A 13,573-nucleotide genomic window follows, 5' to 3' on the forward strand; every position below is an offset into this window, starting at 1 on the left:
TGTGCAACTTCAACTGTTGAAGATATTTTCAGTTATTATGCTTGTTGATGTCATCAGAGCAGTTTGTCATCCCTTTTTTGCAGAGAATACATGCACATAGTCTACAGATACAAAAGTGCTCAAAACAGTCTCAAACATTTAGATGCACCTCTCTGAAATATAAGCCCCAGGAACATGTAATATGAATTATGTTCTGATTGTGTTCCTAAAAGTTTGCCATATTATGCAAGTAGGAGGAGGCACTCAGTCTCTTGCTTAGTTTTTGTCAATGCTCAGCCCCTTTTCTGATGAATACTGCTGAGACTGCACATCTGCATGCAGTTTGTAATGTACATCTTTGAGGAGTAAGCATAAAGATCCATTTCAGTTTCTGTTCAGAAGAAATAATGTTGAATATTTGTTAAAAATTAAAGTTTCTTTGTCATTTGAAGACAACTTTTCGATATTTAGACTATCACCGTTAGTGAATGGTTTCCTGCATGACAAAAAAAAAGGTATCATCAGCTGTTGATTGCAAATGTTACCTTTTGGATTGTATGTCTATCAGTAGGGTATCATAAGAGTTTTGTGGCATCTTTGAAATCTTCCTTTTAATCTGTGATGTTTTAATGCTATTCTTCAAATAAATATTCCATCAATCTATTGGCTTAATCTTTTTTTATGTATCAGCTTGTCTTAATTTTTTTTTCTCATTGAAGAAATTGGTGAATAACTCTAAAGTATTTAATGAATGTAGCAAAGCCTTGGCCTTTAATGCCTTTATAAGTTTTATTAAATTACACTGACCCTTCTCCCAGTTGATAATGTGCAATTTTTCATCATATGAAATGCCAGGTTTTAAACAGTACTTATAGTACTAACTAGTAACTAATAAATAAGTGGCAATACACTGACGGCAAAGTTAATGAATTATTCAAACCCCTAACGTGGCCTTTGCAATTCTACACCACAACTTCTTCCTGACATGCAACCTCATCTCTCCTTTAATACCAGTTCCTATAAAGAACATGCAGTATACTCATCAGTGTTGTTCTTGTTACTTTTTTAGATTAATGAAATGCAATTTACAATATTCACTGTTAACGCAAAGCTGAATGGATTGCTTTATATTGCTTTATCATACAGTTCCAAGTGAATTTCTCTTTCTTTGTGGAATCAAACTTTTTTTCCTGACCTGAAAGTGTAATTGAGATTATTTAGTACTATAGTCCCCAGTCCCAGTCCTGGGGGACCACCATGTCTGGTGGGATTATTCTAGCTCAGTTCTAAAATCTCCAGTCCTGTAAATGATCTGCTTATTTAAACTTTTACCTGTTTCTACATTCTGTTCAGTTTCAAAAGCACTTGACTTTAACCACATTGTTTCCAACATCCTCAAGCATCAAACTTTAATTGGTTGCTGCAAACTGTATTTATTCTTATCTCTGAATAAACAGCTCTTGATGTGTCATCCATTTATAATAAACAGATACCAGTGCAAAAACTAGAAGAGACAGTGGTCCCCCAAGGACCAGGTCTTGATACTACTAATTTTGACCACCCTCGTATATTTCTCCAAAGTCCAAGGTTTTTTTAAATCAACTACTCCTGTTTCTTTTCCCCCTGGAGATAGAAAAGCATGTGTATGTTTGAATGTACATGATTTTGAGGGAGCTTTTACTTTTAGTTTTTTTGTTGTAAGATATGGAAATATTCCTGTTTCCTTCCAGGTTTCTGCCTGGCAAAGGTGCTACACAGAACGAGAGGAGTTACATCAGGTAGGAGCTGTCTTTCTCTGCAAAGGTGAAAGATGTTGGAGTGTCCCAGAGTGATGAGTTTAAGATACTTATATGAGCTGTAGTTGATGAAGTGGTTGAGTTGGTTACTAGGGGTATGGAAATTATAACCCTCAGTTTGTAATGTGAGTCTTTTTTAAATTGGTATTGAGAGACAAAAATAAAGGAAAAATTTGCAATCTAGAATGAAAATTGTTCAACGAAATAAGGAAAGGAAAAAATAAAGGAAAAATTTGCAATCTAGAATGAAAATTGTTCAACGAAATATTTTCAGATAAAATATTTTCAGATTTTTGAAAACTGTTAATTGTTATTATTGCTCTCTGATCAGTTTTGTACATCAAATACTGTGGTGTCATCCTATTTTTTCCATAAAACACCTTTGCTTCTACAGTGCTTAAATTTTGTTATGGATTAAAGAGTTTTTCAAGCTGTTCACACATGTACAACAAGTACAGTGCAGGATGGTCCTGCAGAAATATTATACAGAACTGAAAAGTAATAGGGTCATTCCACACAACTTCTGCCAGGCAAGAGACATTTTGTTGCCCAACCCCCAATGTTTGCTACAACAGTTCACCTGGATGTTTCTGGGCACTGGAGTTAAAGCTATTCTTTTTTACAACACTTCTATTCCGACCTGTGACCTGGAAAACGAAAAGTGAAAAAAAGTGGCCTTGACTGTAAAAACGATCCTGTTTAATAGTGACTGCAGCTTGGAACCCATAAATCAATTTTGTGAACTTACTAGACAAGGGAAAATTGTGGGGTTTGAATTCAAACAATAGGCGGATTTTGAAGTGAAGATTTCCACATTTTTGAAGGTTCAGGCAATGGCTGTCATTAAGTTGGTATGGAGCACCTGCCGGAAACCTGCATGAATACACGGAGAATGTACAGTATAAACTCATAGCACTGTAAGACTTGAAATCAGGGCTCGAGTGCTGTGAGGCAGCAAAGCTAAATACTGTGCCACTGTGTCTTCCCACTGCCTGCTCATTGTAATTGTAATAGTATCAGTACAATATTTGTGTAAAATAACCCTTAGTTCATTCTCTCTAAATGATGTGCAAAGCAAGTTTCAGTGATTACAACAAAGTATCTCATGAAAATAGCTTCCAGTGCAAGTTGTAAGTGTCCCAGCTTATACCACAACTTGGAAAATTCTTTGTTGTTGAACTTTTTGTGTTTTCACTTCCCTCTGGGTGGAGCCTAGATGCACTGAACTTGTTTTCCTAGTCAGTGTTTAACAAGCTGCATAGTCACTCAGAGTCATGGCTTATTCCACGGAAGAACTATACTAACCACTTTCCCATTTAATTCTCTCGGTCATTCTGAGTGCTTACATACTCACTTGGCGTACCTATGTGTAATTATGCTGCTCATCCAATCAATAGTTCAGTGGCAATACCATTGGACCTAGGTTTTGAGTGTAAAACCTAGTTGTCTTTCCATGGAGAACACATTATAATGCATGTCTTTTATATGATGAAGTTATTTAGTGGTATCTCGTCTGCTGTGCATTGTTTTTCTTTCACCTCAGTCTGGCCCTTCAAAAAAAAAAGGTTTTACACCCCTTTAATAACCCCTCGGTTACACTTTTAGAAATTACATTCTTTCAGCTTAAGTGTCATATAAAAATGCTTCGACCATATAGTATGTATAACCATCTTAGCTGGTTAAATGTAATGCTACATGAGGTAGTGATTTTGAGCAATGGTCTGCTTTCCTCTGTATTATCTGTACTTAAACTCAGATAACTGTATGTAAAATTTAACAATGAATATTACAATTTTTATTGTTCAATTAATAAGTGAAATGTTAAAGCTCTTTGCTCTTTCATCACAAATATTCATATGTTTTCTCATTTTTTGATTTCAATTAAAGGAACACCTGGGAATGTGAATTGGAATGTAAAACAGATTTTAACGTAATTTAAAAAATATTTACTGAACAATTGTATTTTGATCAATGTGTAATCATTTTAAGACTTCTAGAGAGGTTTTAATTCAGTAGTGCTGCTCTAGAGGGGATCTGCAGTTTAATTGCAGTGCAGAACCGGACTCTAAATAAAGCATTTTATACACTGAAGTGCAGTTGCCCCTTTACTCTGTGTAGGGGGAATTCCTCCTTGGAAAAAATTAAATTGAAACCCTAATCTGGTTTTATATATTAAATTGCTAATGAATTCATCTGTTTTAATTTGTATTGTAAGATTCCTGTAATATCTGCTTCTCATTACATTTAATGGTAAAATAGTCTTTTAGACAGTAAGCTATGAAATTGGTTAAAACTTTGCCTTTAAATCAATACTGTCCTCCAGACATATTGGGACAGCAATGTCTGAGCTGTTACAGTATATTTGCTTAGCAATTCAAGCAATTTGTATTTGTGATAAATAGCTGGTACTTAAAAACAATATTGACCTAATATAGGCCTGTGTTTTATATTTGTGTAATACCATGTATACATTTACAATTATTAGAAAAACATACTTTGCATGTAACATTGATTTCAATTGATCAAATATATTGAGACATTCACAATCACTTCAAGCAAATTTAAGAGTACAAATTAGTATCTGGTAGCATATCCTTTGAGGCTTTAACTGCATGAGGTCTAACCATTGAGCTTACACAATGCTGTATATTTTTTTCGTGACGCTTTGCTGTCGCCATTGTGAGTTCTTGGCTGTTCTTGGAGTAGTCTTAGTTTTTTTAACAGTATATAAAATGTATATTCAATTTGATTTAAATTTGATCATCACTTTTTTCCCTCCTGTAGACTGCATTTAAAACTGGTGCTAATTTATTTTTTTATACCATTTTAATCAGTGGCATAACAAATACTTAGGCACACTGTAAAATATAGTCACGGTTTTCAATATAATCCTGTTACATAACTATCCTTTCTTATGCCCTTTTACTTGCTGATGCAAGCAATCTGTTGTCACCTGGATTAGCAGAGGCAATTTTTCTGTTGTAGCTTGAACGTCATTTCCAGACTTGAAATAACGCTAATTACATATTTTAGTTCCCGGTAAGCCGTGGATTTTACCATGTAGTGCTGTTCAGTAGATTTTCAGCATTGGATTTCAACCAATGGAAATCAACCTTTTTGATTTAAAGGACAGTTTAAGACACTAAGCACATACTGTTTATTTCTGAAACAGACTATTTCTTCAGTTTCTCCTGAAACCACCAAAAATAAGACATCCTACACACTAACCTGTAATTGTTTTATAAACATTAACACTGCAGATAGCAAGGAGAGGATCAATGTCACAGATGCAGCATCTTGTTGAGACCTCATTCCTTAATGACATCTTAGTGGACTTTAGAATTTTTGTGCTCTCAAGGAAAGGGAGAATTGTGCACTGCTGTGAAGAGACTTCTGTAAGATCTCTCACTTCATATTTTCAAAGAATCTGTATATTGATTTATGCAAGTATTTTTAATTTTGAATGAATGTCTTAGCCCTGTATTTTTTTTCTCCCTGAAGAAACTTTCACTTCATATCCTCCGGGGTACCCTGAGATTTGCACTGCTGAGTGCCCTCAGGAAAAAGGCGCAACGTTCAGGTTGACAGTCCAGATCTACTGTTCGCTGTGCCAGTCAGATAGTGGAGGAATAATTTATCACTCCCCCTTGGCCACTGTTCAGTTAGTGCTTGCTAGCTGTTTTCTAAGACGCATGCAGTAAACAATACAAGTCAAAGGTTGTTGTCACACACATTCTTGCCTTTTCTGTATTCTCCTTTAGTCTGTACAACACTGATGTTAATACTGAGCTTTTTGCAAATCTTTATAATTATATTAGTCAGATTTTTTAATTCTGGGAATACTCAAGAAATGTTTATAAATGAACGCTGAGAAGAATTTGGATATATGATTTGGCCCTTTTTAGGAAAAGTATATATTCCTTTTTAATTGTTACAGTACTATTGTTGAGCTGAGCAGATGGACCTTAGTCATTATTTCTCATCTGAAAACTTTTCTAATGGGAAAAGATGTAATGCTACTGACTAGGTAAAGAGTATATACCAACCTCTTAATCCAAACAATATGTTACTGTAGATTATTATATATTAAGGTGTATTTTAGACTTCTATATTACAGTGCCTGTCTCTTAGTAGCTTTTTGGGAACAATTTCAGGCAAAGGGGACAGTAATCTTCATGTGGCAAAGCAATTGAAGAGTCTTGTAGAAGAAGCAATACTTATGCATTATAAAGGGCCTTTCATGAAGATCTGTTGTCCTCTAGAAGCTCAGGGGAAGGATTTAAATACTGTATTTATTAAAAAATGAATCAATATGCTATTAACAAGATGTATATATAACATCTGTAGGAATGCCAATTTAAACAAGACACTTCACATTCCTGATTTTATTGTGAAGATATTTTCATAGTTTTAAGTGCATTGTAAGAAAAGACTGAACTGAGCATTACAGATACATGAAACAAAAGGATACCAGTATTAGAGGTTGGAACTTGTCACTAGGGGTGCTTTTATCAGGAGATCATAAATGTAAGAACAGTTTACCTTTGTGATCTTTAAAGACCAAGAGCAAAATCTGAAGCCTGTAAGAAATTCACCCGAAAACCAGTGAAAGAATTTCAAAATGGCATTACATTTTTTAAAAAGCGACCTAGTCAGAACTTGAGCTGCTGAGTTTTAAATATGCTAAGTAGGGGTTTCTTTTCCTACCTGGCAAATAACACATTGTGAAATAAAATGATGGACTTGCTTCTTCTCAGTAGACAGTAAAAGAACAGAATGTAATTCAGCAATGTTCCTAAGATGAAAGAAATTGATAACTGTGATCAGACATTATCTGAACCTTTCTCATTTTCACATACCACTGTGTGACCACTATTGAATAGCATGATTTGATGGTTTAAATTGTCACATTTGATGTGGAGAACATAGTAACCTCACCTCAGTCTTATCCTTTCTCAATTGCCAAATAATTTATTGCATCCAGTTTACCATCACACTGTACATATATTTGCTTATAATTAGCATAAAGCTAGCATTATTACCAATGACTTAAAAAAATTGGTAAAGTGGAAGTTTTTGTGAGTATACATATGTACTGTATGTGTGTTGTATATCTGTCCTTTATATACTGTATTTGAAAACCAATCATATTCATATTTTCCTGTAAATGGGATATGAGCTAAACCAACTGAGGACAGTAACAGAAATGCCAAGCGTACTTGCCAGCTGAGGAAGAAGTTTAGTATAGTTCACAGTATTGAGTGAGTCACTGAGATCTGATAAAACTGAAATGGAACGATCCCACGAGTCTGAAGCCATTAAAATATCAGTAACAGCCTTGATAAGGACTGTTTTGATGCTAGAAATCTCTGTAAAACTAAAAAATGTTATTTTATTGTGCTACAACATGTTCATTAATTTTTAACAAGAAAGAATTAGAATAAGTCTACAATATCTCGGGTTAAAAGTAGCTTGGTTAGCACTGGTGTGACAGCAGCAATTTCATGATTGACTCCAGAGCTGATGTCATACAGTTGGTAATTCTGTTCAAATAGTAACTAGTAACAGTAACTAGTAACAGTTCTTGAAACTTAAAAAAAGTTTCATGTAATATTCCTGGCAGACATTTTTTATTATTAGCCCCTTCATTGATTCATTAACAAATTGACTTATTTCTCATAAATTAAGGAAAGCTGATAAGTATTACTTAAATATAAATATATTCTCTCCTTATATTTAAAATTTTATGACCATTTTCTGTGCATTTGTTTTAGAAACAGAATTTAGACATCATATAGTAGCTTGCACAGTTAAAACTATTCTGCATTTTTTAAGGTTATCATTCAAACTGAAGAAATAATAAAGTTGTTGAAAGAAATCTTTAAACATTTTTTCTCTTAGATAATATTCAGATGTGAATATTCAATGTGTAATAAAAATCATCATTAATATTTAGTGTGATAGTCTGACTATTTCTTACTTCATTTTCATTGTGATTTGTATTCTATAAAGGTAGCCATTGTGTGCCTGTATCTGAAATTATTGCTGTTCAAGAAACTGAAGTTGACAACATTCAAACCAAAGATGAAGGAAAATGGCAGAAGATGTCGCAGAAAACAGTGGAAACATATCCATATGCTTTTACAGGTACAAAAAAAAGAAAATTCACTTCTTTCCAAACAAGCAGGTGTAAAAAAATAAACTAAACACAATTGAGGCTGCAGCTTTAAAGAATTAATCCTAATACAAATCTGCAACTTTGACTAGCTGAAGTGACTGTTGATATCCACATTTGAACAGGGACAATATTACTATATATGAAGTTAGGGTGAAATTACTTTTTCATAAATGTTATGCTTAAAAAGAGCGAGTGATATAATGACATAACTGGGTGTGGGTGCTAGGTTTCTGAAACTGTGAGTAATCTGCTCTTTTCTATGTGTTTGTGTCCAGTATTTTATGTGGAAAGGGCCAGGCAACACCGCTGGCGGTGTGGCAATGTGACATTCTTCTGCAATGATGGGTTACTCCGACAGCAGTGGGTCCAAGCTATAAAGGAACAACTTTCGTTACAAAGTAAGCTCTTTTAAAACTTGGTTATTGATTGTTTTTCCTATATTTCCATTTATTTGTTCTATATCCATACAGTTATTTATGTTGCTGCAATATGGAATTTGTGGTATATTTTCCCCTTTTTGAAAATCTTGCTTTTCCAATCATGGTAATATCTGAAAATTGATTTTCTATTAAGTATATTGAGCAAGAGTGCTTGTTTTTAAGAAATGGGAGTGTTTGTTATTCTTTCCTCAGTGCCCACATAGTCAGCTGTAGATGTATTAATTAATTAATAGAATACATTAATAATACATTGCTGCTTATATGCTGGGCAGCATTAAGTACACAACAAATATTTTTAGAAATAGCATTGTGTAAATTTTTAAACTACAATTGCCAATTTCTTTGTTATAGCCATCTGCTTTTACATACAGAGTTATTTTTTCACATCTCTGCTCGATTGCGGGAAATGCAGTCTTGAACCACACCGATTGGGGAGGAGTTGCATCCTTCACCAAAGCACCACATGCCTTTATTCGCCTGGGAGGATGAAGGAATCACTGCATCACCAAGAAAGCACAGTCTCGTGTTCATATATTTGTGCATATTCACAAACGTCCTTATGGAAGTCTGTAAATCAATATCAAGTTGTGGTACTTGCCCATTATTTTATATTAATTTATGATAGTGCTATAATCCTTTATTTTAATCAAATGTGTCAAATTGTTTAACAGCTTGTAGACCAAAGCACTTGCTTGTATATATTAATCCCTATGGAGGCAAACAACAAGGAAAGCAGATTTATGAACAGAAGGTGGTTCAGCTCTTCACTCTTGCTTCCATTTCTACAGATGTGATTGGTGAGTTCATGTCAGCACTGTACATTAACATTTAAATAATACAATGAATGTTTATGGTCTATAAATTGATCTCGGCAGGCAAATAGCCAAGCAACTGAACGTTTAGGGAATGTGATTTAATTTATTGCTCAATCCTTCAACAATATACCATAATGAAAGCTTTGATGGTCGATAAACATGTGAATCAAACAGCATTGGTTATTTATGGTACTTTTAAAGCAGCTGTTGGCTGTATGCAATATCGGTTTTTCATAATCCAGTACAACAGCCATGATAATGGTGGTTTATTACCAAGGTACCCTAGTAGCTCACAATAGGCTTTTATATTTCATGATGAAAGTTAAAATATTCTAACAACTTTGGCATTACCTTAAATGTTTATTACATAATCTGTTAAATGACTGGCCTTTTGTACAACTCACTCCCACTATGTATGGCTTTAGTCTGTGGAACTAGTGGGGAACAATATTTTTTGAGTGATATTCTTAAAAGTAAATTCCCGGTAATGTTATTGCAGTTAACTTGCCATTTTCTAGAGATCAAGATGGGCAACAAAGATTATTTTTACTGTTCTATTTTTCATTGCTTTATATTGCTGATAATATGCAGTTTAACATGGTAAATGGTGCATAAGAGAATGACTATCTACAAAATTTAATTAGGTGACAGAAAATGCAACCCATAAATACAGGTTTTGTGGAAATTCAATGTCAGCAAGGACTATTTGGTAGATGAAGCGTGACCTTATGCATGAATGTACCAAGCTTCAACAGTGTGTGCTTTATTAAAGGGAGGTGTCAGCCTACCATTATTTGTCATGGAATATTCAATGTAGTAACCATATACACTCCAAATTTAACTTTAAATTCTACAGAATTCCTGAATAATAAAAAAAACCTTCTGTGGGGAATTTCACTTTATTATGTTTTTCTTGGGTGTGTGGGTATTTTATATATTGAGCTTTTGTGCATTCAATGTGAATTAGCTATATTGTAATTTTCCAATATGGAATATTTGACTTTAATGATTCAGTGGAATCAACCAATATTGCACATTATAAATTATATTCAAAATTCAGATTATAAATTTACAAAAAATAAAGTGCCACAATTATTGGCACCCATGTTTTCAGCACTTTGTATACACTCTCCTTGCGCATATAACAGCCTAGAGCCTTTTTTAATGAGATTGGAAAACACATTGGGAGGGACATTATACCATTCTTCCATACAAAATCTTTCTGGATCCTTAATATCCATCGGTCTGTGCTTATGGATTGCCCACTTCAATTCAAACCACAGTTTGTCAGTGGGGTTCAAGTCCATTGCAAAATGTTGATCCTGTGGTCAATTAACTTCTTTAATTGCTCTGCTTTTATTTCTGTGGTACTTGAAATACATCTAGGACATTAGCATTGAAGTTTGCATACTTCTATTTTTAAATGTAAGCTTCGGGATTTATATTTCTTAACCAAATTCTATGCCGTAGTAAATTTTCTGAAGCATGTTGTATTGTATCTGGGTCATTAATTTATGTGACCGCTATTATAGATGTCACATAAATGAATGGCTCAGATACACCAACTATTATATAGATGTAAAAGTTAATTTTGTGCTGAAAAGTACAAAGAGAATCTGAGAATGGAAATAGTTTTAGTAGTCTTCGTATTTCTCCATAAACTGAAGAAAAAGGCTTTATATTGCATTTCACGAGGATAAAAATGAAGCATTGTGTATTTGTTTCTTTAGTTACAGAACGTGCTAATCATGCCAGGGACCATTTGAAAACTGAAGCTGACCTCAAGAAATATGATGGGTGAGTGTTAACCCAGGAATCACATCTGTAATATTGTACCATAATTCTTAATTAAAACCATTTCTTAAATTATAAATAAATGCATAATCGATCAACAACGGCCAAAGACCGGGTAACTGATGGATGCAGAGAGTAGCTGAAGTGAATGACTCTTCTTAGTTTTTTAAACATTCTAAAGAAAGGTCTATTGTGTCAAAGCTTGGCGATTACATTGAATTGGAGTTTATTGCATAATGTAGTGTTTTAGGGAAATTGATGGAAGAGTTTTTTTTAGTTGTATTAAAACTAAATGTTTTAACAAATTTTCTGCTGATTTTGAAGTCTTCTCAATTAATGTTATCTAAGTTCAGTTGCTTTTAAAGTTCCTGGCATAATCAGTAAGAATTGTATAAGCAACCAATCCATGTTTAAATCTCATTCATGAATTTTATTATGACCTTGACCTCTAGTGGCATCCTGTTTAGATTCCTAGTTGTTACTTTTTCAAGTAGAGTTATGCATTATTTTCAGTAAAGAATTGGAATACCTTTTAATGTTATGTGAATGTTGTAATATTGTAATAAGTATTTCTTTAAAATAAAAGCAGCAGTAGCTCAAAAAGATGCACTTATATCTGTGATACATGTAATCACTAGGAGCTTTTTTTGCAGCATTGTTTGTGTTGGAGGTGACGGTATGTTCAGCGAAGTCATTCATGGTTTAATTTCACGGACGCAGACTGATTCAGGAGTGGACCAAAACTGTGCCCATGAAAAACTGGTGCAGTGCAACCTCAGGGTTGGCATTATTCCAGCAGGTAAGATTTTGATGAATACTGTTTTAAAATGTTGCTTATCTTTTCAGCATGAGATAGTCTGGAACAACACTTAAGTAAATAAGAAAACTACAAACAGTTTTCAAGCAAGTCTCCGTGCACATAATATACCAGTGTGATTTTTTAGTAAACTAAAGTGAATCCAGAATGATCAGGAACCTGCAAATTGTTGTTGGCAGTCCATCCAGGTGGATGCTGCACATTGGTGGTGGTGGTGGAGGGGAGTCCCCATTACCTGTAAAGTGCTTTGAGTGGAGTGTCCAGAAAAGCGCTATATAAATGTAAGCAATTATTATTATTATTATTATTATTATTATTATTATTATTATTATTATTATTTATTATTAATAAGGAAACACTTTTTGAAGAGCAGTTAGTGGTACTGTACAAGGTGTATTGCGCCAAGAAGATGATAACCAAAACTATCACTGCACCCTGTGAGGTATAATGAAACCAGGCAAATTTCTGTTCAGTCAGTTTGGCAATTACCAAGATGGTTTAAATTTTGCAAACAAAATTTTGGACATGTGGCTATTTTAATTCATTCCGTTTTGCCAAACATTAACTTTACCACAACTAGAATGATACCTCCCAAGTTTGTTGTTACTTAACCAAAGCATTTTCAAAGGATAAAGAGGCATTGTTTCACCTTGTTTCATATCCTTTTATAGGTAGCATAATTAATTGACACATCAGTTTGTGAGATTTATTGGAAGTGACTTTAGTTGTTCATGAAATCTGTCACATTTCTATTTAATCCATATAACAAAGATCAGGACTTGAGAACAGTGGTTAAGCAGCCATCTTGTCCAATATTATTTGTGTGCTCAGTACATTGATAAACTTTATTTTATATAGCGCCTTTAAAGGTGTCTTCTCAAAGCGCTTTATAGGATGACAACAATAATAAATAAGAAGAATACACAAGATAAAATACAATTACAATATATAGAGGAGACTGTGGATGGTGGCACTAAGAAAAGCAGAGGGTTGAGGAATGGAACCAGTTAAGTAAAGATTTCTCTGAAGAAGAGGGTTTTGGGTCTGGATTTGAAGGAGTTTAGAGAAGGTGACTCTCTGATATCCTTTGGGAGAGAGTTCCAGAGCTTGGGGGCATAACGGGAGAAGGCCCTGTCACCCATACAATGTAGGCGGGCTTTGGGGACAGTAAGGAGAGCAGAATTAGAAGAGCGAAGGTTGCGAGGTGAGGAGTAGGGCAATAATAGTTCAGACAGGTACTGAGGTGCCAACCCATGCAGAGCCTTATAGGTGAGCATGAGGATTACACGGAATCTACACGGAATTTGACTGGAAGCCAGTGCAAGGACTCCAGGATAGGAGTAATGTGAACACTTGCACTAGATCTGGTCAGGATTCTGACTGCTGAATTTTGGACATACTGCAGTTTGTTCAGAGTAGATTTAGATACCCCAGCGAGTAGAGCATTGCAGTAGTCAATTCAAGATAACACAAATGTGTTGGTCAGCTTTTCAGCCATGGTTAGTGATAGCATAGGGCATAGTCTAGTGATATTTCTAAGGTCAAAAAAAGATGTTTTGACAGTATGCTGCACATGTGGGTCGAATGTTAACCCAGAATCGAATATCACCCCGAGGTTTTTCAATTTTGATTGAAGCTAAAGTATAGAACCATCTACAGATAGGGTTACAAGACTGGTTTTACGAAGTTGATGGGGGGGTCCCAATAAGCATGACTTCAGTCTTGTTGCAGTTAAGATGAAGGAAGTTTTGAGT

General features: G+C 34.5%; 1 protein-coding gene across 3 annotated transcripts in view; it reads left to right on the forward strand.

Annotated features, from left to right (window-relative positions):
* cerk (ceramide kinase) overlaps positions 1-13,573 on the forward strand; it is a 45,738-nt gene that overhangs the window by 11,628 nt on the left and 20,537 nt on the right. For 2 of the 3 annotated variants that reach the window (XM_088645046.1, XM_088645044.1), the window contains exons 2-7: positions 1,710-1,757; positions 7,788-7,922; positions 8,229-8,351; positions 9,065-9,190; positions 10,939-11,005; positions 11,656-11,801. In XM_088645046.1, coding sequence (XP_088501172.1) covers positions 1,710-1,757; positions 7,788-7,922; positions 8,229-8,351; positions 9,065-9,190; positions 10,939-11,005; positions 11,656-11,801 — 645 coding nt within the window. The remainder of the gene's footprint in view (positions 1-1,709; positions 1,758-7,787; positions 7,923-8,228; positions 8,352-9,064; positions 9,191-10,938; positions 11,006-11,655; positions 11,802-13,573) is intronic. The other variant, XM_088645045.1, reaches the window with a different exon arrangement.

Source organism: Lepisosteus platostomus, chromosome 9 (genome assembly GCF_059453375.1).
Source record: "Lepisosteus platostomus isolate fLepPlt1 chromosome 9, fLepPlt1.hap1, whole genome shotgun sequence".
Classification (NCBI taxonomy): Eukaryota; Metazoa; Chordata; class Actinopteri; order Semionotiformes; family Lepisosteidae; genus Lepisosteus; species Lepisosteus platostomus.